Source organism: Euwallacea fornicatus, chromosome 22 (assembly GCF_040115645.1).
Source record: "Euwallacea fornicatus isolate EFF26 chromosome 22, ASM4011564v1, whole genome shotgun sequence".
Taxonomy (NCBI): Eukaryota; Metazoa; Arthropoda; class Insecta; order Coleoptera; family Curculionidae; genus Euwallacea; species Euwallacea fornicatus.
In genome coordinates this window covers 1,883,680-1,910,008 of record NC_089562.1, presented here as the reverse complement: position 1 = coordinate 1,910,008, position 26,329 = coordinate 1,883,680, and the positions used below count along the sequence as shown (strand labels likewise).

Sequence of the window (26,329 nt, the reverse complement as noted above, 5' to 3'; positions counted from 1 at the left end):
TTCACAAAACTGACAAACATGCTTCTTCTCCTTGGTGTGCACCACTAAATGACTGGACAAAATCACCCTGGTCCTAAACCCCTTGCCGCAGTGCTCGCAGATATAAGGCTTCTCCCCACTATGCACCCTCATGTGATCCTCTAAGCTCGAAGTGGAAGTCACGCTTTTATCACAAACTTTACACGTATACATCTTAGGAGTTTGACTGTGCTTTCGCAAGTGCCTTTGGTACAGATGAGGGTGCGTAAACATCTGCCCACATTGGTCGCAAATATAATTGTTACCCTCGTGAATATACATATGATACCTCAAAGAGCTTTGACATTTCATTACTTTATTGCAACCCTCATAAGAGCACTTATAGAGAATTGCATCCGACTTCAGATGAACCACTTTCAAGTGCTGATTCAGCGCCCCTTGATACACAAACCCTTTGTTGCACTTGGTACAGTGGAACTTAAACTCTTTAGTATGCACTCGTTTTATGTGAAAGTTCAGCGCTTTCAAATGCAAGAAGACCCTTCCACATTGATCGCATGAATGTCGAGTTCTGAGGACCTTATCGATGTGAACCTGCTGATGGACCTTAAGGGCGTCTTTGCGGGAGAAACTAGCCTGACAAATATTGCACTTAAATTTCATGCCTCCAGAAGGACCTTCTAACTTATGTGATCGCAAGTGGTTTCGGTACTTGTCGGAATCCACTAAGGTGTAGCAGATGATACAATATGTTGCAAAACAACTGGTCTTCAAGGAGAGTTGTGAGGTAGATTTGCAAAGTCTAAAAAGCGGAAATGTGGGTTAAAAATAGTGAGTTAGTCCATGGGGGCAAATTGACAAAATAAAACTATTTAAAAAATTAATTCTTAATCTAACTTCTTTTTAGGACACAATAAGCATGACCTTTTTCATCAATTAAACATTTACACTTCTTGTCAACATAGGTAATTTGCATCAAGAACAGTTTCGAAATTTATACAGTAGATAGTTCAGGAAGTACTTAATGTGGAAATAATCGTTGATTTTCATTTTTATCAAAATATTCCAGTAATTTTAAAAATATTTTTAATTTGAGAATCGCAGTAAATTACTGCATAAAATCCTGAATGACTGCCGAATTCTGTAAACACCCATACAACAACAAAAATAGTTGACACCTTGTAGGTTTGATGCCTTACCGATCTACATTGAAAATACTGACAAACAGGGTTTCCACAAAAAGTAAGTTCTTCTATTTCATTCTCACTAGTAACCACCGACAAAAAATTTTAACCATGTTTTCTACGGTTATCAATGCGCTATTCAAACTTATCTAGATCTTCCCCTATTTCATTTCTATCTAGTGAACCTTCACCAAATGGCTCAAGGGACGCCTCTGCGTAAACGCCTTTCCACAAAACTGGCAAACACGTTTATTCTTAGTGTGCACCACTAAATGACTGGAACTGATTACTCTGGTCCTAAATCTTTTGCCAGAGTGGTCACAGAGAGACAGGATTTCGCTCCACTGTGTAGCCGCACGTGATACTCCAAAATCGAATTGGAAGCCAAGTTTTTGTCACGAGAGATTACAGGTGAACTTCTTATGGATTTGACTATGCCTCCGCAAATCTCTGATATAGATATACATATACGGATACGTAAAAATGTGCCCACATTCGTCGCAAATACATAATTATTGCCTTCGTGACTATACATGTGGTATCACGAAGAGCTTTCGGTTTTCGTAAGTTTATTGCAACCCTCATAGGAGCACTTATTGAGAACTCCATCCAACTTCACTTGAACAGTTTCCAGGTGTTGGTGCAGCACAGCTCGGTAATCAAACTCTTTATCGTATTGAGCACAGTGGAACTTGACCTCTTTAATGTACTCTTATTTTATATCGAATTGCAGCTCATTTAAAAACAAGAAAACCTTTTTCCACACCAATCACAAGAGTAACGAGTCGAGAAGTCCTCGTCATTGTGGACCTGTCGACGGACATTAAGGGTGGCTTTGTGAGAAAAAATTTGTTTGACACATATTGCACTAGAGTTCGTGTCTCCACAAGAACTCTTAAACTTATGCGAACGTAGGTAGTTGTGATATTTGTCGGAACTCACTAACGTATAGCGGATGGTCCAGTATGTCGTGAAACAATTAATCTTCAAGAAGGGTTGTAAGATTAATTTGCAAAGTCTAAAAGAGATTTGTTAGCTGGGAAGAAATTGGAAAAATTGCAACCATTTGAAAGAAAACAATGATTCTTCAAGTCAAGTGGTTTGCTATTTTTGTGAAACACTACTTGAAAAATAAATTCTTAATCTAACTTCTCTAATAACGGCTTAATAATAAATTTCAAACGGTTTGATTGAAATGAGTCTCAAAAAACTCAAAAAATCTTGCCAAAAAACCCGAGAATCAGTTTCGAAGAATGTTTCCTCACAATTGCTACAAGTTAAAACAAAACACTCAAAGAAACTTAACTTCAAACCAAGTAAAATTGCTTCAATATCGGGCAACACTGTAAATCCCTACCTAATAAATTACCTACAAGGAATCTAGTACTTTAGAGCTCTTGAAAAGCTGTGTGATTTCGTACTTTATAATACCCAAAAAGTTGATATAAAAAACGTACAAAATACTAAAAAGTACAAAAAATAATTTGTTCTACACATATGCCAAACGAAATATTAAAGAATAAATTATTTTTCAGACCCTAATACTCCTCTAAACCTTAACAGACTTAAACAACTAATAAAAAGGCACCTCCTCCTCTTGCTCCTCCTCAGCATCTTTCTGACTAAAATTCCTTTTGCCCAAATGTTCCTTCTTCTCATGCAAATTCAAAGTTCCCTTTTGCGTAAAACTTTTCCCGCACACTTTACATATAAAAGGTCTTTCCTCAGAATGCACCACCTTATGCACAGTCAAAAATTTCATAGCAGTAAAAGAACTCCCGCAAATCTCACACATAAAAGGTCTTTCTCCGGTGTGCGACCTTCTATGTATCTCCATAGCATGTTTGGCAGTGTACCTATTCCCGCACAAATCGCACTTAAACCTTTTAGAGTCGGTGTGACGAGTCAAATGCCTTCGGTAAAGCGAAATGTGATTAAATGTTTTATTGCATGTGAGACACATGTGCTGGTTTTGAACATCTGAATGCTCGATTTGAAGATGGTACTGCAAGGATGCGTTTGCGCGAAAACGCTTTTTGCAATGCTCAAAATGGCAGACAAAAGTTGTCACTTCCTTATCGTGAACTTTCCTTACGTGAGTAGTAAGTTCTGTAAGGTGTAGAAATCCCCTCCCACACTGTTCACAATACATATTAAAATCTTTAAGATGAATTGTCTTTTTATGATATGTAGCCCGGTATTTTGTAGAAAGAATCTTTCCGCAAACATCACAAGGATACTGAACATTCTTAGCGTCATGCACAACCTCTATGTGAATCTTCAAGTACTGGCGACTGTTAAAGGATTTTCCGCACTTATCGCACGAATGCTGTTGCTTTTTTCTTTTGATTCCATGTCTTTTAATGTGGTTTTCCATCTTTTCTTTCCGTATGAACTTGGTGCATGCGTTGCAAGACTCGTACAGAGCAGCCGGATCGCAGATTATTTTGTGTTTTAGGAGATCGACATGGGACCTGAACAGGGAGTTGCAGAGAGGACATTCGTAAGTTTTACCCCAAGCAAAATCGTCATTAAAGCTGAAAACAAACAACGTTACTAAGCACCAATTAATTAGGACCGTAATGGAAGTGTTTACATAAATTATTGAATACATTTTTTGCAAATTAATTCTCAATATTGTTCCACTAGCGTGTTTTTTGACTTAAAAGTGAAATATACAGGGTCAACTATAAAATAAATTATATCAGACGATTTTTTAATGAGTTGCCGTATATATTACATCAAATTGCGTTTTCCCTATGCCAAATCAAACAACCATTTTGGAAACCGCATCTTAAGGTTCCTAATTACACTTTATGCAAATTATCGGTTTGAGTGTTATTCTTTTGATCATCTAATGATACGTTCTTCTCTCACTTTTAATTATATAATTTTTGTTAAATGTATAATAACTAATGTTACATCGGTGAAATTGTTGCTTCCGAGGGAAAAAAGCACATTTATTAATATTAACACTATTTATTATTACACATAAATTTACAAATTTACATTGGATAAATGAAAACAAGTTTATTAAAAATGTTAATACTTCTACACTTACTACTGTCCCTAATCTTCTTCAATTTGAGCCACTATTTTCCTTGCTCCCCTCTTAATCCTGCCAATAACCTCCGGATGTTTGTCTTTCTCGTGTAGGTACAAAGCAGCCCGATTCATGTAGTCCTTCCCACACACTGTACACCTATATTCAGGCACCTTTCTATGCACACTCATGTGCGTTTTCAAGTAACTATTACTAGTAAAGGTTCTTCCACATTTCTCGCACATAAATGGTCGATTACCTGCGTGCGTACGCACATGATCCTCCAAAAACGGAGCGCTCGTATAAGTCTTTCCGCACACGCAACACTGGTACTTCCTTCTCACGTGAGAACTTTTCGAGTTATTATTTGGGTACTTCTTGCGATGCATGCGCAGGTGATTGATCAGTCCCACGTAGGAGTCGAAATCAGCGCCGCAGCCCTCACGAGGACATATCCGGATTCCTATAACCTTTTCCCCTGGGTGATGCTCTGTTATGTGACGGTCAATTTCAGTGTCTGCAATTCGCTTTTGACATGCGCTGCAAGTTACAACGCGAAATCTATTGCGGAAATTGCGAGGACAGATTTTTGCATGATCTTTCAAACCAATGCTGTCAGAACATTCCTCTCCACATAAACATTTGAACTTCCTGTGAATACTAGCCCTATGACAAACCAAAGATTTTCCAGTAACAAAGTACTTCCCGCATTCCGGGCAAGTACACGCATATCTCTGCTGATGGATATTTTTGATATGTTCTCGAAGATTTGTCCTTTTATTAAATAGTTTTCCACAACTGGGACATTTGAACAGTCCATCCGAATCCAAATGTCTTTCAGTTACGGGCCAAAGTTCCGGATCGTCAAGAGCAGCTCTAGGGCGTACCCCTACAGGGTGGATAGGCCCGTCAATTGTTTCATCCCAAACATCTTCGGGATTTTTTGAAATCAAAGTTCTCTTTAATGGGGGATCTTTCTGTAGTCGTACTAGACCAGTTTCAACGAGAATTCTCGGTATCTTTAAGATAACTCGACAAATAGTTGGACGCCTATATGGATATTTTTTCTCGGTTTTTAAGCGTTTGCTGTAACAAAAGTTTTGCTTTTATGCGAGTTAATGCAATGTTGGGTGATGAATCGTATTTGGTAGTTCAAATAAAACACTAAATAAAGAAACAAATTTAATTAATTAACTAGGCATAACTACATATTACCATAGAAATTTTTTTCACAGCTCTAGCTTACTTCAACGAAACTGACCATCACACGGGAACCATTTGAAATCAGTTTTCAAGGAGCCTCTTGCAGACATTAAAAACTGCATTTTGACATATAACATAACTGGGGAATAAAGAGACGAATTTTAAAGCAAGTTTTTCAATTACCAGCAGTCCCAAAACGATTACCGCATTACTCCCAATACTTTTGCGCTTGTGCCACTTTAGATTGATTCAATCCAGGAAAACATTACCGCATATGACAAATCGTCATGAACTAAAGTAAATCATGACAGCATCTTCAAAAGGGATTTTGGAATTCAGTTATACAGCCGTTTTGCGATTCCTGTGCTTGACTAAACTTATATGAAAACCAGAATTTGTTACTACCGCAAATCCAACCACTCTTCAAATAGAGTTCACTAAATTTGGAAAATCATGATATTAACACCTACACAAGGCCTATTGTTCACAATTTTAGATTGTAAGCTCAACTTCCAAACGACGTCCTATCATGAATTTTAAGTCCATATTCCTAAACTCTTTGAGAGTAATGCGTTTATTAGTGAATACCAAATAATTAAGACTTCACCCCATCATAAATACTTAGATTCACTTTGAGATTACAAGTCAACTTGAAACCCTTCCTTCCAAGCAAACACTTACACTTGGCTTCGTCTTAAGACATAAACGACTTCTTGATGATCGAATTAAAATTAAAGTATTTATTGCGCAACTGACACTTAAATTTCCTTTCGCTTAAGGGTGGCTTTTCATACATCCGTCATAGTAGAAAACGTTGATGTCACGAATACTTCGAGTTGACACAAAGCGTACGACGTTGGATAAAGTTTAAACAATTTCAATGTCCATCAGTTATTGTTACTTTTGTTCATTCTATAGTTCATTTATTATCGTCTTATCTAACATTTGCAGCAATTTCTGAATATGTGTCATTGTAATGAAACATTCCCCAATTTCCAGTGATTGCAAAAATGTCATGAAAATAATAAATAGGTAAAATTGAAAATCCCAATTGAAACTAAAATGTTCTTAACCATTCTTTCTCGTATATCCGTCAATCTACAAAACGATGATGTAAACTCGCTAAAATAATTTTTAATAACTTGTAAATTAAAACTATTTAAAAAAACAAATCATGCTATAGTATTAATGTAAACATTTTAACATAATTTTTTTTGTTATTTAAATTTTTCTGATAATAAACTTTTTTACGACCAATCAAATATCCCGTCGTATCATCGAACCCTCGAGTAATGGATGTACGAGACCCAGATTTTAGAATTCATTCTCACGCATATTAAAATTTCTCAACAAGACTAATAAATAAAACTTGCAAGAAAAACCCGTATATAAAATATACATTTCTCATTTCTCATCATGTTAAATTTTTCCAGTCAATTACAGCAACTCACAAATCCAACGGCAATCTTGATTGATGCACGAGACAAAAATGAACACCCAACCTTCTACTCAAAACCTCCCAACCTCAGGCCGATGACCAGTCCTCAAATGAGCACTTAATGTACCTCTCTGCGTAAACCTCTTACAGCACATAGTACACCCAAATGGTTTTTCCTTGGTATGTACCACACTGTGACTCTTAAGCTGCTGACTTGTCGTAAAGCCTCTATCACACTGCCCACACACAAACGGTCTCTCTCCCGTATGAGTCCTAATATGAGCATTCAAGCTGGATTTTGTTGTCAGTTGCAGCTGACAGATGTTGCATTGAAACATAGTTTTGTCCTTGCCAGAGTGATGCTTTCTGAGGTGAACGGCCAAGCGATAAGGGTGGGTGAAAGTTTTAGGGCACAACTCACATTTAAGGGAAATGTTCATGTGTTTATGCTTATGGTAATTCAAAGTTCCTTTATTTTTGAAAATCTTACTGCAACCATCTATATCGCAAGGAAAGAGTTCTTCTGATTTCTGCTGAGCATGCACACCCTTAATATGTCGATTCAAGCAACCGGGATTTACAAAAGATTTCCCGCATTGCTCACAGCAATACTGCAGATCATTTAAATGGATTCTTTGCATGTGGAGCTTCAAACTGGATCGATCTAGGTACACAGTACCACATATGTCACATGGATACGAGCTAAAGTCGGTTGTGAAAGCTAATGAAAGAGGATTTTACGTTTCACTTACATGCCCTTTTTGCGATTCCTATGCCTGGCTAAATGTATAAGTAGACAATTTCTTGTCCGGTACTTTCTCTTGCCGCACTCATTACATAAGAGAAGTTGCTCTTGATTCTGGTTTCTAAAATGTAACATTGACTTAGAAGATTGGACTGTCTGAAGCTACAAATGAAATCCAGAGGAAACTTTTGGGTTTTACTAAATTTAGTACAAAAAAGTTGTCAATACACAATGCTACTTTTTCACAGAGTTTATTCGACCACTCAACTCCCAAACGATATCCTATCATGAATTTTCAAATGCAAATTCCTGGACTGCTTAGTGGTGAAACTCTTACTGCACACTAGACAATCGAAAGGCTTAATACTATCATGAATGCGTAGGTGCACTTTAAGATTATACGCCAACTTGAAACCCTTCCCACACACCGAGCACTTGTGCTTGGCTTCACCCTGATGAGACACTAAATGCTTCTTCATGTCCCAAGCCAATTTAAAGTCTTTATTGCACAACTGGCACTTGTACTTCCTTTCACTGGCATGCGTCATCATATGTCTTCGAAAGTTCTTCACTGCAGCTCCGCAAATGCTACAAATTTTCACAGGGGCATTTTGATAGAATTTCTGAGATCTGTGAGTTGTAAGATGGCCCTTCATTTTAGCAAGTTTGAGCTGTTTTTTACAAAGAGGACAATCAGTTGTTTCATTGCTGTGCAGCTTTCGTTCGTGGGCTGTTAACAGGTTTTTATTAGGGAATTTCAAGGAGCAAAATTTGCAAGCAAATTCCTTTTTACTGCTAAGAAATTGAGAACTCAAGTGCTTTTCAACTAGATGTTTTTGGTAATTTGCGGAGCAGCTGAAGCTTATTTGACAAGAGACGCAACAAGTACTAGAAAAATTATTAGCCTCAAAAGTCCTGCAGTGCAATTTCAAATCAGAAAATGTCACTTTGCAGCACTTACAGTAAACCTCATTATCGTCTGCGCAGCTATGACTAGAGACATCTAAATCATTAAACAACTCTTTTAAACACACATCACAAGAACTCTTTTCAGCCTCAGCTAATTGCTGAATGTACTTTCTGTGTAGGCATTTATGAGTCCAATAAGAAGCACTAAGAAAGTGTTTACAAACCGCACAGAAAAATAATCTATCATGGTGCTTTTCTGAGTTTCTGACACTATCGCTACTCCCACACGAGTTGCAATAAACATACACGAAAGCCTGGAGATTGTCCATGTGGTTGCTATGGAGCTTTGCAGTAGGAAAGTGTTTGCGGCAGACATTGCAAGTGTATGGTTTTTGAGGCCTGGAAAATGGAAATGTTGAATGATTGAGTTTGGAAGGTACGCAGTAATACCGCTACATGTCATTTTAATAGATGAATAGAGTGACCATGATATTGGAACGTAGTTGAGAGGTCATGATGAGTGAACAGTTTGTATCATACAAAATCTCTCGAAAACTAATCCTTTTCTAGAATTTCTCGAAGATATCTGTATCAGTAAACTTTGTTTCAAATTAAAAGAATTTCTCGACATGAATAACGTCTTCTCGTCTTCCTCAAAGAAACGTAAAATTATTGAACGTATCTCAGAATTTCGAAAAATTGAATAATTTTCTGTTTTTCGTCTTTACAATGTCAAAAATATGGATTATTTAGAACTTCATAACTGTTAATTACAGCATACTTTTCAAAAGGTTTGAGATACATACATTTTGAATTTTTAGTAATTCAGATTGTAATCCAGGAAATATCAATTTTTTCTATTATATATCATCGTAATTATTATATGTAACTCAGAATATTAATCACTTATTGCCCACTACTTCCTAACGGCACACTTAACTTATACTTAATCGTAGAATAGAAATTAGACGAATTTGTATCCCCTTTTTGCTTTGTTTTGTACCCCATGTTATCACATCCGTAGACACGATCATGTTACCGGGAACGAACCAGAATGCTTTTTTCCTTTTATCACGTTAATTAAAATCTCAAATACCGATGTCCGATTGCCTTAGAATGGACAAGTGGGATGTCAACGAAGGTGTCCACGCCCAATATTGTAGTTCCTTACAACAGAACACTACTTTGAAATGCCAAAAATTACCTATTTTTTAACCCTGCATACGAGTATTCCAGGATTCTCCGTTCCTGTTTCCTCTTCATTAAGGCATTGTCATAATAATTTCAGATGTTAAGTGTACTTTTGGGCAAAGAAGCGTGAAAAGAATTTTAGTGGTCGAAGGATCAGAGTTCTAATTTCTGGATATTCCAGTTTGACATCGTGGTGCTTTTAGATTTCGTAACAACCTTGAACCTCTGCATACTTGCTAAACGACTACCTACTTGCTTCTAAATTGTACAAGATGACACTTGTCACCAAGTGGAACATTCTGAATTCCACTGGTGATCACGAAATACCATACGAAAATAAAAAGTTTTTAATTGAGAGTTATCATTCATAAAATCATTTTGAAAATCTTTCAGGCCAAAACGCTGCTTAACCCCAAAACAAAACACCTTTCCACAAATTGCTTTTTCTGTTGATAAGAACTAAAAAAAAACACCATTCCTTCAACAACCTAACCTTTATTGCTCTCTTAACTATTATGAATAATATGTATCTTCGTATGATTATCCCTAGATTGCTTGGTGGTAAACGTCCTTTCACAATACTGACACCCAAAAGGTTTCACCTCTTGATGGCTCCTCATATGCACCTTCAAGTTATATGCCGTTTTAAAAGCTTTCCCACATGTTTCACACTTAAACTTGCCAACACTGTCATGCACCAACATATGCACTTTCAGGGTTTTATTGTACTTGAAAGCCAGACCGCACTTTTCACAAGGGAACCTCCTCTCGTCTCTATGAGTAACCATATGCTGGTAAATATTCTTTGCTCTAAACCCACAAATACTGCAGATTCCCACTTGAAGTCTTCGATGAGTTCTTTCGTGCGTTTTCAACTGAGTATAAGAGACTGTCACCCCGCAGAAGGTGCAAATAGTCACCCCCTGCTTCGGAGAGTTCTTTTTTTGTCTCGACTTTAGTTTTTCTCGATTCTTGTGATCATCTTCGTGGAGCTTCAACTCTGCCAAGGGAACTTCTTGGGAACAAAAGACGCAAATATCAGTTTCTATTTTATTATACGAAGTTGTTCCATGGAAGCACTTGTGTTGTTTGAGTTTCGAAGAGTCAAGTACGGCATTGCAAAAAGAGCAATTGTAGATTTTATTGTTTACAGGGTGATCACAGTTTTGATTCATCAAGCCGCAGGAAATACATTGGCAGTGAGTCTCCACGATCACCTGATTCCAATGGAAACGTAGATCTTGTTTAGAGTTGAACTTTAGGGAGCAGACTGAGCATTTAGAGGTTAAGCGACAGCTCCTGGAATGCATAGTGTCGGTTTAAATCACATGACTCTTAAGATAGGAATATCAACGAGATATGAAAATAGTGTTATAACAAACACCGTAATTACCGTTGACCCGAGAAATAAAAAAAAATTAACAAAAAACATATAATTATTTTAAATTAATTGTAGGTCAAATAATAACATGTTAAGAGAGTATAATATAATAACAAATTTATGCTTTTTGCCTGCGATGAGCAAATAATCACATTCTCAAAATTTTAAATTATACAAATTTCATAAAAACTTGAAATTCTGTAGATGTTCGAGATAAGTGTACCTCACTAAATAGTGAGAGAAAGACATTTTGTGTCTAACGAGCATTTTGAACTGAGATTTAGAATTTAGGGAAATGGGATATCTCAAATCTTCAAGCAATTGGTTTGAATGTACGCCTACAAAATTTTCAAGATAGTATCATTTGACAGGTGCAATTGTTAGAAATCTTTTGTAAATTGGAATTAGTTTCATAAAAGTGAAACATTTCACATGAATTAAAGTAAAATTTGTCTGTTAGTCACGATCGCAAAAACTGCTAAAAATAGGTACTACGCCCTAAAGTAACTAGATGGAATCTACCGTAAATGTTCCGTAAAATCTGTTATAAAGACAAACTTATTGAACGGGGTATGCCTGAATGGTAGACAACTCAAAACTTCTATTACCGCCGGCTGTCAGATTATCTAATTCTTGTGCAGGGTGGTCCAATTGCCGTGGTTTCCTATTCCTATCTCCAAATGGTTGAGTATTAGAAGGTCAATTAAATTACGCAGAAGTTGCTGAGCTTGAATTAAGATTTGAAAACAATGTTGCAAAAATCGTTTGATTTACGAAATATGAAGAGATAAAATTCTGTCAAAACGGTTTTTTAAATGAGACTAAAACTAGAAATTTTACAAATCGCTAAAAAATTATATCTCGCACTCAACTGCTGCAAAGTGCATCGTACGATAAAGTTTCACTATCCGCACTTGTTAAGTTAACAACCATTGTTAGTCATTTTTTAATATAAGCTGAAACTTCAGTATTTAAGACGCACCTGATTATTCTAGTATTTTGTAAGCACGTTTTCATTAATTGAAAGTTATAGTTTCCTGATGAAAAATTTGTGAGAGGCGAGGAAATCTCTCTATGGAGAGTATGTTTTTGTTAATGTATTTCAAATTTATATTGATAATATAACTTTTTTTATAAAATATAATGATAATTGATATAAGAAATACGTTTTTGGGATTAAGTCCAACGTGAAACTTCATAAACATTTCAATTCAAATGTGTCTCACTTAAAAGACGGATTTTCTAAAATGAAAAATAAAAAACTCATCCAAAAATAATCAGAAAGTTAACTTCCAAAATTAATATTCTTGGTGAAAACTTTATATACCTGCTCCACCACGCTTTCGTTAATAGACCTAATTCTGAACATTCTCAAACCAATGAAAAATCTCTTAAACTAGGCAGAAAACTTACAAAAGTACAACTTCCCCACTACTTTTATCAATACCCTGTCCTAATGAGATAACTACGTAAGAGTTGTGATAATTGTGTCAGATTTGATTCATTTCAAATTCATAATTTGTTCATGAGAATTCACTCGCTCATTACTTAGTCCCTATAATTCCATGAGTTTTCAGATGATTATCTCTCCATTGCTTGGTTGTGAAGGTTTTCTTGCACACCGAACAAGGAAAAGGCTTAACATCGTCATGGCTGCGCATATGCACCCTCAAATTGAACTTAATTTTAAACGACTTTCCGCATATGGTGCAGACGTACCTAGCCTCATCAGAGTGCACCAACCTATGCCTAGCCAAAGCTTTCTTCCTGAAAAAAGCCTTACCACAATCTTCACATTTAAACCCTTTCTCTGAATCATGAGTGCGCATATGCTCTTTAATATACGTAGGACAAGTAAAAATTCCGCAGATATCGCAAACTTTCTTAATATACTTTTTAACATGCTCAACGTATTCATGTCTGCGCAACTTATTGCCGGGTTTGAGGACTCCACAATATGCGCAGAGTCCTTCCGCATCCTTATGAATTCTAATAGACGGTTTCACTTCTAGAAGATCTTTAACGTTCTTGTCGAATTTTCTATGCCATGATTCATGCTTGTTGAGCAGAGTTGCTGCCATGGTTGTGTTGCAATAAATACACTTCTCAAATTCATCACTCCAATTAATTCCATCCACAGAATCTTCTGCATCAACATCAACATCAGCTGCTTTTCTATAATTATTGCTTCTCCGGGCCAACTTCTTGGGATGCAAATGAAAGCAAGCATGATCATGAAAAGGCTCCTCCACTTGGAGACCGCAGATTTCGCACCGGTGGAAAGTTCTGGTGTCCTCAGAGTGGCTGCAATCTTTATCATATATTGGTGACGTGGAATGACAATCCAGACATTTGGAAATAACTTTGATTATCAGGTTCCGAATGTGGTATTGCAGTTGAGTTTTGGAGTTGAAAGTTCGTCCACAAGTTTCGCATTGAGCCTTTTTCTTGCAGATCCGTTTTATTAGTAATAGCCTGAAAGATAATTGCTTAATGGTTTTAATAAGATCCGTCAGTTAACTTGCTGAAATAAGGTGCATCACGGGTGTTTTAGGCATTATATTATAACTAATCCAACGAAATTCGGCAAATGGAATAATGTAACATAAAATGTTGTATTAAATTTAAGTTAATATTGCACTTCAACTTAATTGTTATACTAAAGAATTAAAAAATATTAATTATACTGGGTACTTTTATGAAGTTGTCGTCCCCTAAGTATTAAACAAACGGAAAGTTGATTTTGTTAAATTTTTCGCCGTTTTGTATAGAAGTATGAACTGGTGATACACGTCATAGTAAAGCACATTCTCTCTCTCTACGATTAAAATGTGGAAACTTTTACATATTTAAAGTAGGGAAATGCACTTTATTTTAAAATCAGTAGAAAACTTGGGATAGACCACCTTTAAAAAATACCAGGTATAATAGACAAATGTGTGGAAGGAAAGACATTGGCAGATGCAACGTTAAAGTGACTTAAAAGAGAGAATAACATTTTTTCAATCATTGAATATCAAGCAGATTTTCAATTACAAATTATAGGTGCAGGACGCTTTAAAAATACCAAGATGGCGCCGAATTAAAAAAAAATTGCAATTTGTAGTAACTACCGATTAATCCTCAAGATGGCGTTATCCCATTGTCGGTAAAACTTAATACCCTGTTGAGAACTTTGAATGGACTCAACTTCTCCACCAATAAATAAAATATTAAATAAAATGACACTAAAAAATTTCAGTTTTCTCTGAAATTTCGATATATTTGTAGGCATTGAGAAACAATGAGCCTCGTGATATGATAGAAACTTTACGTCGCCTTTAAGAAAAATTTTAGCACCTCAAATCTTTTTAATGTTAAAAACACTTAATAAAAAAATATATGTATTAAATACATTTCGAACATCTTTGCCAATCACCTCAACAATGCGTCTGTGCATGCTTATCCCTCCACTGTTTCGTCGTGAAAGTCTTATTGCAAATCGAGCACTCAAACGGCTTTACATTCTCGTGAATACGCATGTGTACAGTCAAATTATAACTAAACTTAAACGCTTTTCCACATACTTTGCATTGATACTTAGCCTCATCGCTATGAATGAGCATATGTTTTTTTAGGCCGTAATTGGCTCTGAAACTCTTCGGGCACAATTCGCACTGAAAGGGCCGATCGTTCAAGTGTACGGCCCGATGACGGGCAATATGCTTGGTGGCAAAACCGCAGATATCACATACCCCGACTGGTACATGTTTGTGAAATTTGTACTTGTGGGACGCCTTTTCCTTTTCGGTTTTAAACACCAAGTCACACTTTTTGCATTGAATAATCGAGCTGTGGAGCTTCTCATGCATCCTTTCGTGCTTAAGCAGCTGCTGGTAACCGTATTTTCCGAACTCTTTGCTACAATAGGAGCAAACGTACGGAGGAGGGGGCCAACCTCGTTTTAAGTGTACAGCTGGTTTTGAAGAGTTGCCTTTTTCACTGTGTACATGGAAACATATGTGGTCTTCCCTGTCCTCAGCAACAGTTGCTCTGCAGAATTTGCAATAGAGGACATCTGGATTTGGAGCGTGTTCACAAGGTTCATCCAGGTACTGGTTGCAAGTCGAACAGTGCATTTGTAATTGAATGCTAAGGCTCTTTAGATGGTACTTAAGGCGCCAGGACTTGTTGAAAAATTGTCCGCAAATAGAGCAAGCAAAGGAAGAGCCTCTAAAAAAAGTAGAAGCAAACGTGCAATTAGATTTCAATTTTCCGATTTTTGTCGCAATTATTTGACTTTGTAGCTCAACAACCAAAATTCCCCAATTGGTTTTATGAGTAAACAATTCTGACATCTTTACTTTGTGAAAACTTGATAATAAAACGCTATACAAACGTACAATAATATATGCAGTCTTCAGCACTGATGCATTACTTGCTATAAACGAAACATTTCATACATATCTTTAACACTCTTATCGTTATGAAATAGTAGTGTAAATATGTTAATGGGTCCTGTCATATTTCGCAAAACCTTAATCATATATCTCTTTAATTAGTTTCCGATCCCATTTGTTCGAACATTCTATATACGGAGATCAATTAACACTTCGTCAGATTGTTAGTGTTTCATATAAAAAATAGTATGTTTGAATACACACACTTCAATTTCTATCACAGATAATGTAAATCAAGAGAAAAACAAAATATTTATAGCAGTATGTAATTGCAAGACTATATCTATTTTGTAATAGAATCTCTATAGATCAAATACCAAATTCATTCGCTACTTTATTCCTAGCATAAGTTTTGAAAATATAGGTAATTTTTTTTCAATAATCCTCAAAAAATACTCTGCTGTCTTAATTTAATATTGCCAACCTTGGCAGACGAATCTAGAACTAATCACTTTCACAGTCACTATATTATTAGCCACAAATATCTTAAGAAATGTTAAATGATCGAACACTAGTTACCAGGCGTCAATGAGAGATGGTTTATCCTTAGAACACTTTTTGCACCGATAAACATTAAATTTTTAACCTTGACCTGAGACATCCCATGCACTTTTTCGTGTCAGTATTTCTTACAACTTCGAATACCACCAAAAAGATTTATGAAACCCCTATAAAATAGAATGTTTCGTGTTCATTCAGAATTACGAAAATTACTATAAATTAAAAGTATTTACCGTTCTATAAGCGCTAGGTCTAATTTCAGCAATATGTAATTCTATTAGACAGTTATAAAGATGAATCATCTCTCTTGCTCTCTCTGCTTAAATCACAATGCCTGAAATTTTGACGAATACAGGGTGTTTCAAAAATAACCAGATCTCAGTTTAATTTTTGTACAAAACCAAAAGGTAGTGTTTGTTAATTTAATTTTGTCAAACATACATTATTTTGACGTTAAATGAAAATTGCATATGACAATTTGTTGAAACATCTTGTACTGGCAACATCTTCTAAGTAATACTTACCGTAGGCGCGCCCGAACAGCTCCCTTGATTCTTGAAGTAAGGGATAGGTTCATAGAAAAACGAAAATAAAGCTGACCTTGTGAAGTTTTAGACTAGAATATTTTTATTGAAAAATTTTATTAAAAAAACTTCAATTCATGAAAACAATTGAAGAAATAATTTTAAAATTTTAAATAGAAACTTCTGGCGTCATGAAAAAACCTGTCACACCATATTAAATTTATTTTAAACTTGATTCAGATAGATGAATAACCAACTAAACAATTTTTATAGGTCAGGTCAATATTTCCCAGAGACGAATTTTCCATCGCATTGTCTTGTTCAACCATAAAACATTGAAACTGAATTTCTTGTTTTAAGTTGACATGCAAACTTTGCATTTAGTATTCAACTATCGATTGAAAAACCGTCCGTTAAGCCAATAAATCAAAGCCCAATGAGAAAACTAAGCAATAGATGTAATAACTTTAGCACTAGGATGGGCCTGATTTATTAACTTTTCCCTTAAGATGCAATCTACTGGAATCAAACCACAAAATGTTCATAAAAATATATATTAAAATAATAATGGAAATACATTTCTTGAATATCTCATCTTGGTTTATGAAAACTGGGCACACACAAAGCACAGGTCTTCTTTCATCTAAAGGTTTAGGTATTTCTTCTTTCTTCTTGAATTTTAGCCTTCTTCTTTCTTCTCGAGTTTTTGCTATGTAAAAGTAGAAAATGGCGGAGTAACAATATAAATTCCTTATTTGAAATTTACTTCCCCATGTTCAGTCATAAATTTCCTTGAAAGAAAGAAAAATATGCCAAAACACCTGGTGAAAGTTTGCACTCCGACATATCCTCAACAATATAAAGTATATTTATTATAAGTAACGAAAATTTTGAGCTCATTTCCGCACTGCAGTTTAATTTTTAAAGAACCCAACACCAAATTTTTATACATCTTAAACCATAAATGCTTTTAAATTTACCCATAAACATGAACTACAGAACATGCAATGCACTTGTACATTATTCATGCTAGAACTCGTTACCACAAAAATCTCACTATACCTTTTTTTATTTGCAAAATTACCTCTTACTGTTCGTTTTCATAAATACCAAAGTGAGGCAGTTTGACTGAAATGAGCTAAGCAGGCTGTGCCTTAACAGACTAGGAACGAACAAAATGCCATTAAAGTAAGTAACATTTTGAACATTGTTCTAAAAATTCCAATCATCCAACCACCACAATTTCTAGGCATGTTAACTGTCTGCTAAAGAAAACAGACATCGACACACTAATAAATTAGAGGTGGGAGTAATCATGGAGTCCTAGGCCAAATGAGTTGTTTTAGGAAAACCCACAAAGTAGCGACTTTCCCCTTTTGCCTCAAGAATGCCTCAATAACCATTTCAGTCAAATACCCACTCAAATTACCTAAACGAAAGGATAAACACTTTAACATATCTGCTCAACACCAAATGGTGTAGAACTAAAGGTATAAATATATTGTCCAAAAATTTAGACAACATTCAACAACAAAAACAACTTGCCATTAAATAATGGAAAGCATGAAATGAAAACAACACTATCAAAAACTTAACATAAAATAGACAATGAAATTGAGAGCTTTCATTTGAGTTAGTACAAGATTTTTGAATCATTAACTGCCTTCTTTAGAAATTCATTCAAAACAACCCTTAAGTTGGAAAGCTATTGAAAGAACTCCACTAAAGCAAAAATGTCAAATACCTATACAACAAATTTACGACTAAATCCAATGAGGATTATAAAGAACAAAACGATATACATTTAAAAGCTAACAAATATGTCAATGCTGTTAAATATTGAAATACTTGAAAGCATTTTTAACATAGATATTAGCTTTAAAATGAATCACGTGAAACTCAATTTCGTTGCCCAAGGTTCGCCTGGATTGTACCAATTAAAACAAGTACGAAACTTAGTTTAACATATCTAATTGGACGCAGTAAAAACATATTGCCAGCATTATATAATAACATAATTGCAGAATAAACTACGTCTCCCAACAGCTTTAGAATAGTCAAAGTAACTCCGCAGACACCAGAAAGTAGTGGTATCTTTAGAAATGACTATTCAAACAAGTAGAGCTGTGAGATTAATTTAAATTTCAATTTCAATCTTTAAGTTGCATGCAGGAAATTGATTTTTATACGTCCTTTGATGAAGATATGATAAACTAAAACAGACTATTGATGAATATTGACAGTATGAAGCAAAAAAAAAAAGAAACTAGTTTGCCTTGGTATATGAAATAAAAATCCCACTTACCTTACCCTATCGAAAAGACACGATTGTTAAATCCCGGCTTATGATTTTTATGGTGGTATCAAAAAATATCAAAATTAAGATAATTTTCATACATCAAATTATAAATTCCAGACTCATCCCTAATAAGAACAATTCTCATGTATAAATTTAATGAAATTGGGTAAAAATAATTGCGACAATATTTAATTCTTTCCATATTAGAACTCAATATATCGCCAAAATATTTTCATAGTATTTTTATCAAAATATTACCTAATGACCGCAGAAAATACACAAATTCATAAAAATTTCAAAGCAATAAAAAAAAAGCAGAAGGCAAACCAGTTTAAAACCCGCGGTACATCCAAACGTATTAGGGTAAAGGAGTTAAATAAAAAACGAGTACTCACGGTGCTTCCACTCCATCCTTGCCTAGACCTGATGGACCAGCTTGGTCATCAGCACTTGTTCCAGGTACTTCCGTGTAACTGGGATCCTTCTCTTCGCCGTCAGAATCATCGCTTTCGTCTTCAATCTGGAACAAGGAAACTCATCCTTAGAACCAAGAAAATAACACTGATTGATGAGAACTCACTTTTGTTATGGGTTCAGCGCCATCCACATCCTCGTCCTCATCAGAGTCATGTGAAATATTAATCTGCGCCTTAACGGCTGCAGTTCGACGCGCCCGCTTAGCGGGCGGCGCCTCAGCCTCATCTTTGGTTGCCTCATCAAAGGACTGATCATGTGCATGTCCATCATCCAAGGCTTCAGACTCTTCTTTAACTAATGCTTCAACAGGTTTGGTGATCTCTTGCATTTTATCATCCTCTTCTTCTTGGCCCAGCCATGACTGTAAAGTCTTTTCACTATTGGCTGTTGAGCTCCAGAATTCATAAAATAAATCTAACTTATTCGAGCAACCACCGCATATCTTTTTTGGAAGTTTGTCATCTCTAGAGACCTGCAACAAAAAGACATCTAGTTAAATGTAATGCTTTAACTATAAAATAGAAGGCATGCTAAGTGGAAAGCATCAGATGGCCGTTCTATTTGGCATCACTTATAATCTCAGAACAGGTCTGTGAATGAACAATCATCATGTAATAATTAAATTCCAAGTTTAACAGGGACCATTTCTAAATATGAGACTTTGAACAACCTATAACATGTATTTTTTTGCATTAAACATTTCAAAAAAATTTATACTGAATTTCAGAACTGTTGTCCATATAAAACATGTAAACAAGTCAGGGCCTTTAACGAAGCAAGTTTATCAAAATTTTAATGTCAAAATCATGATATTCCTGTGTGGAACCTCAAATTTAATTTATCTTCAATCGAAACCACTTTGGATCTACAGTTTAAAATTTAAAAACCAATGTATAATATATTTTAAAAAACCAAATTACACACAAAAAAACAGCTGTCAAAATAGATGTACCTTAAAAAGTTATGCATGTGAAATGCTCAAGTTCTACTATACTGCAACTGAAGTTAAATAAAACTTATAACTTTCAAAATTGTAATAAAAATCAAACTGCAAAATTCAAAATGTCAATAAGTATCACAACTGCAGAAATTGATTTAGGTTATAAATATTTTTAGGATTCAGAGACAATCAGAAAATTTGGAAAATAGTTCCATAAAGAAAAAACTTTTTCCATGCTCAGTATATTCCAATCATAAATAGGTTGATGGTAAGAAATAACAGAATATCCTTAAACAAAATATTTTGAAAAATTTTGTAAAATGACAGGGTTTCCATAGGGATTACCTTGTTTATGAGTTAAAATATGTCGCTTTGCATCAGCATCATATGGACAGTAAATAATAAAAACAATAAAATAAGTATCACCATATTAGTTAACTGTGGTTTTAACTGAAATTTAAATATAAACCGTACAAAAATGAGGAAATAATATTCCAGGTTTCAAATACTACGTCATAAAGATAACATTGAATTACTTGATATCAAATATCAAATTTGATTCTATGTATGAGATGTTAAAATTCAATGAAATCCACAATAAAAAGTATTAGAGGTTGAACCCCAGTTAATTTCGATGCAATCCTCAATACGAAAATTGGTTCAAAGCAAATTGTATTCTCTACAAACACGCAGTAAATATCAACGAACAAAATGGCGGTGACATCACCCAACCCATCAAACCCGCGCGGTCTTTTTCCCACCGTTTGTCAGCAAACAAGGACGAGCTCAAATTCTATTGGTCAATCCTGTATATCCTACGCATTTGATTTTGCGTACTCGGTATACTCTAGAGCAGACAAAGGAAATCGATGTAAAACATGATAGGGGCAGGGAGTAAAGTATTGATATATTGCATCACGAAATAATAATTAAAATATAAAATTTAGGAAACCATTTCATAGTAAACCGGAGAAAAATTTATTTATAGTTTTATAGCAAAATGGTTACGGTGTTTAGAGGATTGATAAAATTATTGGAAAAAATTAATTAAGCTTTGATTTAAAAAATAATAGGAAAGTCGGATCTGAAATATCATTGAAAACCAAGAAACTTCCAAAATTAAATCATATTTAAGCAACGGCAAAACAGGGACAAACGACGAAGCATGTCTGAGTAAAAAGTAGTTGTCTTCAAACTACAAAGGGGACGCCATGATGGCCGCCGCCTCAACGTAACTTAAAACATTATTAGTGAAAGCAATTAAAACTAGAGCTGGGCACTGGCTGGATCCCTGTATAAGAAAGCTGTAAAGAGAAATGGTAATGTCCGTAAACATACAGGATGGTCGTCCAAAATGTGGGCTGTCGAAAATCAAACCTGCAAAGGAGAAAATGGCGGCCGAAGCCACTCACCTTAACTGGTAGACAGGAACGAATTTTGAGGAAAGTCTGCCTTATATCACCTTGCTCCTCGAAAATTGGAATATTAACCTGGTCCTTAACTAAGCACAGTCTACATAAACGTAAAATTTCACCGGGATTATCCATTTTTGCGCAGTTTCTCTTGAAATTTCATCGGAGGTGATTCATGGAACTGCTTCTTTGGCGACGGTTGCTGGTGAAATGGACGAGGCGTAGACGGATGTTGTTTGAAGAAACGCTCGGCAACCGTCGCGCTTCACCCCCCACCATATTTCCGGTCAAGTTAAGGCGGCTAATTCAAATTATATTAAATATAATGATAATACTCAGTTACACACTATAGCAAAAATCTTTTATATACAAATTAAATATTAGTATAAAATAGTTTTATTTACTGAAACAAGATACACTCCAATAATTTTGCAAAATATGAAAAATATACAATATTGATAATTCCCATGTGGGAATGATAATGTCAAAGTCAATTATATAATTTATATTAATTAGAGGCGATTTAAATCATATTTTTTATAATTACGTTTATAATATAAAACTACGTACAAAATGGGGAATAATTAAGATATTTTAACTTGGGAAATCTTAAATCAAATAAATTTAAAGTTTTCATTTGATTATTCTCATCCCGATGACGGTTTTGGAATTTTCATACCTTGTATCAATAGCCAGCAAAGCAATTTTTGAACTGTCCATCGAAAAGAGATAGACTTAAAGATTTTTTTGTAAAAGAACAAAGATAGAGAGTTTCAAATTCCTTCCTATATATGTCAATCTTACCACTGTCATTTACTCACATGGTTTAACCTCAATGTTTATGAAAACATTTTCGAAAATTTATTATCCAATTTTTATTCAAGCTGAACGAAAAATGAATGTTTTTGTACAAAAACTTAACCCCCTTACCGGTACGAATGACTGGGTAATTCAAACTGAAGACTACGACTACCACCAAGAAGTTGCCAGGTCTGCCTTTGCAGATATGCTTCATGATAAGGAAAGGAATCAACTCTATGAAAGAGCTCTTAAAATTGCTATCGAGAGAGTTCATTCGATGGGGAAAAAGGCTAATGTGTTAGATATAGGTAAGAATATTAAAAAGATAGAAAGATATTTATATACTGTAAAATAGATTCAGAACACTTATTGATAAGTGTATTAAAAATATGTTTAAATATTTTCATTAACAAAAAATTACATCTCACTGAATGAGTTTTTTCTTAAAATATCCTTTTCTCTTTTGAATGCAAACTGTAGCAGTAATTCATTGGTCAAAATTATTTTGATACACATATTTTTAATTGGTGTGAGTTCATTTTGAAGGCTTTGAACACATTTACAGTATAAAAATGCATATGCAGACCTATTTATTCCCTAATCAAAATTTCCTATACAAATATCTTATAAAACCTACTTCTTTCGTTTTTGTATTTTTTGAAGTGAATAGACCCTTTGGCTTTTGATTATTACTATTTATCCCAAATTTTTGTTTAAAATACTTCTATATTTGATGTCTCTCTAACTTCTAATGATATTCTATTGTGTGACAAAAATAGATTTAAGGTCACATACTGTCTTCATCTTAGATCTTTAGGAAACTTAATGATGAAATAAATGTTTAGCCATTTATTTGTTCTATGCAGTAGGAAAAATGAATTTTGAAACATTAGGAACAAAATGATTTCAGATATCACAAAATTTGGATCATTGATGGGTTGAAACATTAACATTTCTTGTTTTATAAATTTTTTGTAATTTAAATAAGCTCATCAGAGGATAAAGTTAAACAAAATGTGCTTAATTAATTTATTATTTGGCATATGGAACAATTTAAATATCAATATTATCACATAACAGTTTAAAAGATATTCTACAAAATAATTTTTAGGTGAATTTCCCAATATTGTAGAATAGTATTAAAAACATTTTTAAGTTTAACATTTAGTTTAATGGGTTGTAATACTTATTGCTTATTTCTTCATATCACACTATGAATTATTGTTTTAATTTTAATGTTTATATTTTTAATTCTTTGCTGTTGGTGGTTTATTCTTATTGAAATTGAATTCTGAATTACTCATTTTATAGGCACTGGAACAGGATTATTGTCAATGATGGCAGCAAGAAACGGAGCTGATTCTGTTATTGCCTGCGAAGCTTTTAAGCCTATGAGTCAATGTGCTTTGAACATTATAGAGCTGAATGGTTTCAAAGATAAAATTAAGGTGATTCCTAAGAGGTCCACAAAATTGTCTGTGGGGTGTGAAGGTGATTTGCCTGAAAAGTGCAACATCTTGGTAACAGAGGTTTTTGATACTGAGCTAATTGGTGAAGGGGCACTGTCTACTTTTGATCATGCCCACAAACATTTGCTTGAAAAAGAGTGTATTGTTATCCCAGATAATGCTACAATTTTTGCTCAAGTAAATACCACTCTATTAATTTTAAATAGGAAAAAATTCAGTATGACTTTATTGCAGGTGGTTGAGTGTCCTTTTGCACAAAATTGGAATAAACTTAAAGATATTTACAATGATGACTTGGAAATTTTGATTAAAGTCCCTGAAAATATCCAAAAATGTCCAGGTTCAGCTGCAGTACATGATATTCAATTAAGTCAGCTACCCTTATCCTCATTCAACCCAATTACTCCTCCAACTTCAGTTTTAAAATTTGATTGGTAATCTTAAATAAAAACCACAATAAGGCGCAAAATAATTAAAGATTTTAGGTCAGGCAAAACTCCCTTTGTTTTTGAAAGATCTACAATTCAGACTTTGAAGAGTCTTAGAGACGGTAAAGCTCAAATGGTTTTCATGTGGTGGGAGCTACAAATGGACATTAATGGAGAACATATATTGAGTTGTGCTCCATATTGGGCACACCCTAAATCAAAAAAAAAGTTGACAGTAGAAGTACCTTGGAGAGATCATTGGATGCAGGCTGTATACTACTTGCCTGAAGAAATTGGCGTTAAAGAGGGGCAAGAGGTATGTTTTGTTTCCATGTCTGGATCCTCAAAAAAACTTATACAATAAATATTTTTCCTTAAGATTCATTTAATAAGCTGTCATGATGAGTATTCTTTATGGTTTAACCTTACCACAATGCTGAAAATAACTGACTTGCATTACCTTAGCCCTGTGTGTGAGTGTGGGCTACATGTGGCGTTTTCCAGAACTAGGTACTTTTATTTTTTTAATTAGTATAAGTATACCCATATATTATGGTATTTGTTTTGAAGAATAGGCCAACTGAATGACACTAAAAGAAACAAAACATACTTAAGAATCTTAGAGGAAAACATTGATAAAGACAGCTGTATTTTGTTTTTGAGTGATAGTTTTCACTACGGTTTAGTAGCCTCAAAACTGGGTGCTAAAAAATTATACTTCCTGGATACAAACTTGATGTCCCGAAAAATTTTAAAAGAGTTTATAAAACACAACAAGATATACAATGCTATTATTCTTGAAGACGCTGAGAGTCTAAGAAATATTGATCTCAGCACTGTAAGCATAGTGTTTGGAGAGCCCTACTTCACCAGCACCATTTTGCCATGGGACAATTTGCTTTTCTTGTATCTCAGAGGTAGCATAAACACGCTTTTAAGCAAAAATGTGAAAGTTTTTCCTAGAAGCTGCAATGTTAAAGCTGTTGCTGTTAACTTTGAAAACTTGAACAAGATTCGAGAGCCATTGGGGATTTGTGAGGGATTCTCAATGGCAAATTTCGACCATTTGATTTCAGTAAGTGCGTGTTTATAATGATACAACGGACGTTAGGGAGAGATTTTAGGAGTCAAGCAATCTGAGTGACGATAATGTGGAGGCTCAACCTCTGTGGGAATACCCAGGGATAGCTTTAAGTAAAGAAACTGATGTAGCTCAGATTAATTTACTTGAAGAGCAACAATCTATTTTAGAAACCAGAGGAACTATTGACATCGAATTGTAATATTTTTCTTTACAGATTTTTATCATATATTGTTATTTTTTCTCTTTAGAGATCAACCGTGTAATGGGATTGCCTTATGGGTTGACTGGAATTTAGATGATACAACAAAAGGCACCATCTCAACTGGTCCCACGCAACCAATAGTAGTGGGACAAAAGGTCCATTGGGACACATATACTCGACAAGGAGTTTGTTTGTTCACGGCAAAACAGGTTAAAGTTTTACAGTTTTATTTCAGTTTTAACTTCAAAGAGGGTAACATTAGTTTTGTTTATTCGTGATGAGTAATGAAATAAAGTTGAATTTTTTGTTTAATAGTTGTTAGTTGTACTTCGGCATTAGAATGAGAAAACGAGGAGACAAATTGGGAAATATATTTATAAGTTTTCATTTTTTAATTATTCGTGTGCCAAGGCTCCTGAAGTTCATCAGAATGTCCCTACATATAGTGTAGAACGTTTCTTGGCTCATAGATTCCCATTAGAGCAAAAGTTATTTCCTAACTTTAGGACTTGAGGTATATTTACAATGCAATAAATACAAAGCTACATCCGAGCCTAGCAAAGTTCAAGTGTGTAAATTGCAAATATTATGAAATATGTGAATTGGTTATATTCTAATACAGTAACCAAATACGTTACGCTTGCGTAATACTCTTCACTTTCCGCATTTTTACTATGATG

General features: G+C 34.7%; 3 protein-coding genes across 8 annotated transcripts in view; 1 reads left to right on the top strand and 2 right to left on the bottom strand.

The window, feature by feature from the left end:
* Window positions 1–21,929, bottom strand: part of LOC136346213 (zinc finger protein 93-like) — a 169,969-nt gene extending 148,040 nt beyond the window's left edge. For 2 of the 6 annotated variants that reach the window (XM_066295190.1, XM_066295191.1), the window contains exons 1-3: window positions 21,666–21,918; window positions 19,417–19,785; window positions 19,232–19,356 (exon numbers count right to left, since the gene is read on the bottom strand). In XM_066295190.1, the coding sequence (XP_066151287.1) occupies window positions 19,232–19,356; window positions 19,417–19,785; window positions 21,666–21,800 (629 nt within the window). In that variant the 5' untranslated portion in view covers window positions 21,801–21,918. Of the gene's footprint in view, window positions 1–19,231; window positions 19,357–19,416; window positions 19,786–21,665 lie in introns of all 6 variants that reach the window. The other 4 variants (XM_066295194.1, XM_066295193.1, XM_066295189.1 and 1 more) reach the window with 3 other exon arrangements.
* Window positions 5,376–7,696, bottom strand: LOC136346239 (zinc finger protein 239-like). Its single transcript, XM_066295244.1, has 2 exons — window positions 7,600–7,696; window positions 5,376–7,511 (listed from the first exon to the last, which is right to left on the bottom strand). Exon 2 carries the CDS (start codon window positions 7,486–7,488, stop codon window positions 6,919–6,921), a length of 570 nt encoding a protein of 189 aa, XP_066151341.1. The 5' UTR covers window positions 7,489–7,511; window positions 7,600–7,696; the 3' UTR covers window positions 5,376–6,918.
* A 531-nt stretch (window positions 21,930–22,460) lies between the features above and the next one.
* LOC136346217 (protein arginine N-methyltransferase 7-like) lies at window positions 22,461–25,961 on the top strand. The gene is made up of 8 exons (XM_066295205.1): window positions 22,461–22,774; window positions 23,778–24,112; window positions 24,170–24,369; window positions 24,421–24,679; window positions 24,743–24,873; window positions 24,934–25,438; window positions 25,488–25,642; window positions 25,696–25,961. The coding sequence occupies exons 1-8, from the start codon at window positions 22,501–22,503 to the stop codon at window positions 25,925–25,927; spliced, it is 2,091 nt and encodes a 696-aa protein (XP_066151302.1). The 5' UTR covers window positions 22,461–22,500; the 3' UTR covers window positions 25,928–25,961.
* The last annotated feature ends 368 nt before the right edge of the window (window positions 25,962–26,329 follow it).